Raw genomic sequence first — 6,884 nt, 5'->3', positions numbered from 1 at the left:
AGGACTTTAAGAGTGTCTCTAGTACTACCAAAATTGGAGGGCTGTACGTGACAACTGACGATATCAGTGACAGCTGCCCAGCCCCCAATGCTCAGTAAACAACTAGTGGCTCTGAATCAATTGATCTTGGCTTCCAACTTCTCCCCAAGAAAGCATCTGGCTGCCCCCTCATAGGACCCACAGCTTCTCCATGAACTGAAGACAGCAAAGGAGAGCATTTTGTCTGCACCTCGCCGTTTGAACTCTGCAGCTGCCGTCCTCAGTGACCCGGTTAGAAAGGCCTGGCCACGTTCAAGTGGATGAAGGCCAAACAGGAAGCTCCTTTAGCAGAGGAGGTTATCTCCCCGTCCTGGTGGGTTCCTGACACTAGCCACACCCTGGGGATACTGAAGACACGTGGAGTGCTTACGAGTATCACGCCCCTTGTGCAGTGACATGCGGAAGAAGAAAACACAGGGCCTGTTTCCATTCTTGACTCTGGGTGACTTAAAACAAGTGAATTAACCTCTGACTGTTAATTCTTCATAGGAAACTACAGCTAAGCATGTCAATCTCTTGGGATTGTTACGAAGATTAAGTGAGTCAATGTACGTAAAGCGCCTACACAGGACCTGGTGCACGGTGGCAGGCTCCTGGACCCAGTAACGAGCTGGGGAAACAAGGCAGTGTCGGGTTTCCTGGGGAGAGGACCCCCAACATTTGGCCAGGGTGATCTGTTTAGGAACTGGTCGTTCCCGACCAGCGTCTCGTGGCGGAGGAATGAGTTGACCACCTGAAGCCTTTTACCACTGAGAGCGGGGACTGTCCCTTCAAAAAAGGACAGCAGGAACTCACCATGTCCACGACATTTGCCATAACCAGAATGAAGATGGCTAACATGGCCCAGGTGTTCCTGGCCCAGCGGGTCCGGTCGATCCAGGTTGAGAAGGCCACGAGCTTCTTAGGAAAGGCCTAGAAGGAATGGAATTTCAAGGGCCATGAGCCTTTCCTCCTGTAAACACGACTGCTAATGCCTCTGGGTGCCCCGTACTTCCCAGAAACCGAGAAGGAGTACTTTGTGTGGGGGTCGACCAAAACCGACAGTGGCAAAGTGGACAAGGAGCCCTGGTGCCGTGTCACTCCTACTTGACATATTTGTGAAATGTGGCTTCCAGATAGCAGAACTCTTTCCACAGAAGACACGGGGGCCAGACCAGGAGGCTGTAGGCTGCAGGAGCCCGCTCCCCATCTGCTCGTGACAAGGCTCTGTCAGGGAGGAGCTTTTGGGGCCCGCCATCTCTGGCTACTCCTGCCTTTCCTGGGTCAGAATACCTCAGTCCTCAAAGTTACCTGGCAAGCCACCTGCCAGATTAATTTTCCTAAAACATGACTTTCCCCATTGTTGTTCTGATTAAAACTCTGCATGGCACCCCAGCTCTTACAGAAGTCAGTCACAGTCCTTTTGTCCGGGTTTCAAGGTCCTTCACAGTCAGGGCCTCCACGCTCCTGCCCAGGTCCCCACATCCAGACTCTGGCTCACCTGCCCATGTGTGCTCCAGCGTCAGAGCCCCCCAGAGCCCAGCCCAAAGTGAGTGCTCAGCTGTCAGTGAATGACTGAATGTGGAACGAATGGATGGGTAAATGCCTGCAGCACCCTAACACAAGGCTTGTAATCTCTAAGGGTCTGACAGGACGCATAACTCCATCAGTACCCACTTTCTCAGGGAATGACGCTCACTTCCAGAGGGCTTCTGAGCCAAAAGGAAACGTGCTTCTTACCTGGGGAAAGATGGCAGCCAGCGAGCAGATCGTCAGGATCAGAAGCAGAACCTCCCCAACCACAAAGGTCACATAGTTTGTCATTAGCCTGTAACAGGGAGATGACAGGGAGGGGACCAGAGCGGGTAGTGAGATTGGGTGAGGGGCTAGAGGAGTAAAGGAAAGGAAACAAGACAGGCCCGCAAAGGAAGGAAAAGTTCCACGTGACGCCAGGGGCTGCCAGATAGGGCAGGGACTGGGAGTGTGTGACCCTCCCCAGCTGTAACTGCTGACCGGGCCATCCCCCAGAAAAGGACAGACTCGCAGACGGCCAGGGCAGAACCTGGGAAGGGATTCTTAGGAACGAGCCTGCTGCCACGTGGCCATGATGGGGGAGAGAGGGGAGAGCAGCAGCTCCCTAACTGTCAAGTGCTGCTATCTTGTTTTACGCCTACAGCACCTGGTCTTCCTAGGTGGTCTCCCATCCAAGTACTAACCAGGCCTGACCCTGCTTAGCTTCCGAGATCAGACGAGATCGGGCGTGCTCAGGGTGGCATGGCCGTAGACCTGAGTTATCTTTTGACAACTGCACAGAGCTCTACAGTTGACAAGGCCTTCCACGTCCATCTTCTCGTGAACTCTGAGAAACCTGCTGTCTCCAAGCCCCCCATTCTCATACCCACTCCCATCTGGTTTCACCCCACTGAGCGCTCTTGCCAAGAGCCCTGGACACCTCCGCGCTGCTAGTCCAGTGCCCGATTCTCAGTCACCTCATACCCCTCCTCGAGTCTTTCCTCAACTGCCACCCCATCCGTGAGGCTGGTCTGACCTTCTTACATGCAAATGCACACAAAACGAAACTCAGCTCACCGCCAGCATCCCCATCTCCCTTCGACTCATTTACGTTTATCCGTGGCACCCATCCCTGTCTGCACACATATTTTGATTGACTGTCTACCTTCCCCTTCTAGAATGTACGTTCCACCAGAGTGGGGATTTTTGTATGTTGAGTTCACTGCTACAGCCCTAGATCTTTGCCCCAGGCGCGAAGTAGACAAACTATCTGCGAAGTGAATGAGTGAATTTGATCCTCACAACAGCCCTGAGAGTGAGCTAGGAAAGGTACTGTTATCCTCAGATAATTGTCATCAGCTTTGGCTTTACAGATGAGTAAACTGATGCCCCAAGAACCCTCAGTGACGCGCTTAAGGTCATACAGCAAATAGATGAGTCCAGAACCGAGGACGGTGTGGTGGCGTGACCGAGTCCAAGGCTCTTTACTGTTTCCCCAAGCTGTAACGAGCAGGGCCCCACACCCGCTCCTTTCTCACGGGAACCCCCTGAGCAGGAGTGAGCTGCTGATTGGCTGAGGGAGGGGGGAGGGCGCCATCCTTCAGCTGGGCTTCAGCAGTTGGGGCGAGGCCTCCAGAACACCCACCCTGCCCGAGGACCTGCTGCTGGGTTAGAGAGATCGGCCTGTGCCCAGAGGCTAAAACCTATCTTCACTAAGATGAGCCAAGAAAGGGAGCCAGATGGGCCTTGGTGACTGAGGTTGAGGACTGTCCCATCCTTTGTCTCCTTGTCCTAGAACCACTCAGGTCCAGCTGGCCAAGATCTCCATTCCCCTGGGCCCCTCCCATCCCTCAGCTTTCTAAGTCCTGGTCTGATCCCCGTTTGACACTAGTGTTATTCCAGAACCCCAGATGGGGAGGAGGAAGGAGGTCCAGGGCACGGACCTCACATTCCCTGGGCCTGGGCCTGCGGGGACCGAGGAACAGAGACAAGGCCTGTGCCCTGACACCAGGCTCCAGCTGGGGTGCCAGTGTCCCTCAGGCCCCTGGCGTAGGAAGCTTGTGGCCTCTCCCTTCTGCTGGCCTCTCAGCTCCGGCAGAGCCTGCCCTCACCAGGGGTCGACGAGCATCTCGCCCAGGGCCGCACAGAGCAGGACGACGCAGGAGCAGCTGAAGGCAGCTCCGCTCTGCTTCTCCTTCTCCACTGAGTAGCGCGTCTCCATCTCGGGCTCCATGAACCGCATGGACAGGAGGAAGGTGTTTCTCTTCTTCACTCTGCGGTGGAGACGAGCCCCATGAAACACGCATGCCACACCTGAGGGGCCTCATTAAAGACGATGAGCTGTCTGAACCCCGAGTCTGGGCCTGATGAGGCACGTGCTGAGGAGCCACTTACACCTGGGCGGACTCCCGCTCGAGCAGGGCCTCGTTGAGCAGCTGGTTGAGCTCATGCTCGTCCTCGGAGGCGTCTACCACTCTGTCGGCCAGGTCCTGGAGGCGCAGCCTCCGGCGAGGGTTGGGGAAGGAGGGGTTGTCAGCCTGCAAGGCAGTGCAGCGGAGTTGGGGGGCCCATGGGGCATGTGGGGGAAGCATTGGGGACAGACAGGGTGGGGGCGTGGCACACTCCCGTGGACTGACCCCCCCGGTTCCAGAAACCATTTTCCAGGCAAAGTCTTCCCAGGGCGGCCACGTGGTTCCCGCCCCATTGGGTCTGGACCCAGAGGCGCGGTCCTTCCTGGTTTCCCCAGGACCCCGGTCCCAGGTCCTGTGGCCCCGAGCAGCTCTGCAGCGGTCACCCACGACTGGCAGTGTGTGGGAGAGCAGTCTCTGGCCCCTGAGTGGCCGGCCTGGGAGTCTGACACCATTGCTGGGTCAGCGCGGTCCTAGCACACCCTGCCCCCAGGATGGGGTGTCAGTTTGACCTCGTGTAATTCAGGTTCCGCCAGCCCCAACTTTCTTTTCCGTAGACCGATGTGGACGGTCTATCCCTGAAGCATATCCTGGAGCAGAGTGACACTGGCTAATTGTGTCGACACAAAAACTCGCGGGCTCTGTCCTTTTTGTTAGGGATTTACATCGAGTCTGTATTTCTTTCTATCAAAATCGGTGACACTAGGAAAAGTGACTGAATGCTGTGGTGCTCAAGGAAAACCTCATTTACGTGCAGCCCTGTGTGCCTCCGTGTTCTCCAGCACCTGGTCTCAGGGTGCCAGGGCCGTTGTGCCGCGTCACAGTGACAGACGGTACTGGTCACCAGCTCGCAGCGACCCCAGCCGGGCAGGGTCCTGTCCATCTCAGAGCGGTGGCTACACTCAGGAAGCTCTTCGCTGATGGATAAATGCTGGATGCCTTTCTGAGACGGACTGATCTCGGGAGGACAGCACGTTCATTCCTGTAGAAATCCTGCATCTGTGCATGGGACTTGGGGAGTCTGGACCTCGCCAGAGAGGTGAGCTCAGCCCTCACTTGCAAGACAGACTTGGATCCCACAGAATTTCCCACGTCTTCCCTCGCTGTCCTCAGAGCTACAGGATTCTGGGACATCAGAGCTAGGCAAGACCTTGGAGGTGAGCACTTCTTTTGAACTGTCCCCCACCAACCCCCATGCCCCATGTAACTGATGAGGGGACAGTGGGACCGCGGTTTGGGGGCAGGTGACCTGCCCAGGGTTACACTGCTAAAAAGGAGCATATCTGGGCTGGTGGCCGGCTCTCCCACCGAGCACAGGTCTCTCTTCCTGTGGTATCTCCTGCCTCCACCTCCCCTGCCCTCATCCTGGTCCCCAGCCCAGCACATACCTGGGCCCCTTGCTCCTCGGGCTCCTCCGACGTGGACCCGCTGGCGTGGACACTCCCGTTGGGCTCCTTGGTCTCGATGAGGGCGGGGGAGCTGGGCTGCGAGGAAGGCGGGGCTCCATTGGGCAGGGCCTGCAGGGGAGAGGAGTGGCCGTCGGGGACAGGGGACACACTGCCAGCTGCCCACCCCGGCCTGCGGCTGGTCCCTATCAGTCTGGAATCTTCTCTCTGGAGTTTAGAAGTCCCGCAGACTAAGCGATTTCACTATTCAATTCCTCCTTTAGAACGTTAATTTTCTAGTATCAATTTCTACCATTAAAACTTGTCCTATTATTCCCGTTCCTATTTCTAAAACATAAGTCCATGACTCGGTGACTCACAGAGGTCTTTCTTCCTGTAGAGCCCTGTCAAATGCCTTCCAAAAGTCTGAGTGAATTTCATAAACCAATTTCCTCGACGACTAGCGTTTTTCCCTGACAATAAGTTAAATCCAATAACCCAAGGAAACAGTTGATTCATTCACGTAATAAGTATTAACTGAGTACCGACTGTGTGACAGGAACTACTCTAACTCCTGCGGATACAGACGAAAGGTCCTAACTTGAAATCTCACATTCTAGTGAGGGCAGACAGACAACAGCAACCTAAGTAACTTGTCCCGGTCCCTGAGGAGAGGGAGGGAAAGGCAGAAAGGGATGGCACAGGGATCGCTGGGGGGCGTGGCTGCAAAGGTCGCGGGAGGCCTCACCATCACCATGCAGGTGACATTTAAGTACTGGCCAGAAGGAGCAAGTCATGCAGCTGTCTGGGGTGGGGGTTCCAGGAGGAGGGAGCGGCCAGTGCAGAGGCCCTGGAAGAGCTGCGCCTGGAGTGTGAGCAGCCGGGGCCAGTGCTGCTGGAGCAGTGACCGAAGGGCACAGGCGCAGACGGCCTGACTGTCACCGGCCCGACTGTCACCGGCCCACCTGACCTCTGCGGGGCTTTGCTCCTCTGAGTGAGACGGGAGACCGATGGAGGGTCTCGAGCAGGGGAGTGACATGATTTCACTCAACATTTTAGCAGGACCCCTTGACTGCCGTGTTGAGAAAGACAGCAGGAGAGCAGGGACAGAAGCAGGTGACGGGCCGGGACACCACGGCGGTAATCCTACACGACATGGCAGTGGCTCGGGCGGGATGGCAGCTCTGGGGGCCGTGAGAAGAGGGGAGATTAGAGCTCTATCTTGAAGGGTCAACAGAACTTGCTGTGGATGGTAAGGAGACGGGTCAAGGATGTCTTCGAAGCTTTTGTTCCAAGCAGCTGAAAGAATGGAGTGGCCCCTGAGTGAGACAGGGATGGCCGTCGGGGTCAGGAGCTCGGCTGTGGCCCTGTTAACCCTGAGCTGCCTGTGACGGACACAAGTGGAGATTTTTAAGTGACTGTCCGTTGAGTGCAGGGGAGCCGGCTGGGGCTGAGACCTAGATTTGGGAGTTGTCAGAGGCATTTAAGACAATAAGACTGGATGAGACTGAACGAGGTCAGTATGGCGAGAGATGACTGGACGCTCCGCACACTTCAGAAA

At 56.0% G+C, this 6,884-nt stretch overlaps 1 protein-coding gene and 1 non-coding gene across 2 annotated transcripts in view; both read right to left on the bottom strand.

Annotated features, from left to right (window-relative positions):
* ADCY3 (adenylate cyclase 3) overlaps positions 1 to 6,884 on the bottom strand; it is a 73,609-nt gene that overhangs the window by 9,708 nt on the left and 57,017 nt on the right. The window contains exons 6-10 of the mRNA XM_023528500.1: positions 5,327 to 5,455; positions 3,925 to 4,067; positions 3,642 to 3,803; positions 1,759 to 1,846; positions 835 to 951 (exon numbers count right to left, since the gene is read on the bottom strand). Of these exons, the coding sequence (XP_023384268.1) occupies positions 835 to 951; positions 1,759 to 1,846; positions 3,642 to 3,803; positions 3,925 to 4,067; positions 5,327 to 5,455 (639 nt within the window). The remainder of the gene's footprint in view (positions 1 to 834; positions 952 to 1,758; positions 1,847 to 3,641; positions 3,804 to 3,924; positions 4,068 to 5,326; positions 5,456 to 6,884) is intronic.
* LOC111737557 lies at positions 2,186 to 2,304 on the bottom strand. Its single transcript, XR_002779475.1, has one exon. It is a non-coding gene; the product is annotated as a 5S ribosomal RNA (ribosomal RNA).

This window comes from Pteropus vampyrus, unplaced genomic scaffold, assembly GCF_000151845.1.
Source record: "Pteropus vampyrus isolate Shadow unplaced genomic scaffold, Pvam_2.0 Scaffold28, whole genome shotgun sequence".
In the NCBI taxonomy this organism is placed as follows: Eukaryota; Metazoa; Chordata; class Mammalia; order Chiroptera; family Pteropodidae; genus Pteropus; species Pteropus vampyrus.
This window is presented reverse-complemented; position numbering and strand designations above follow the sequence as displayed.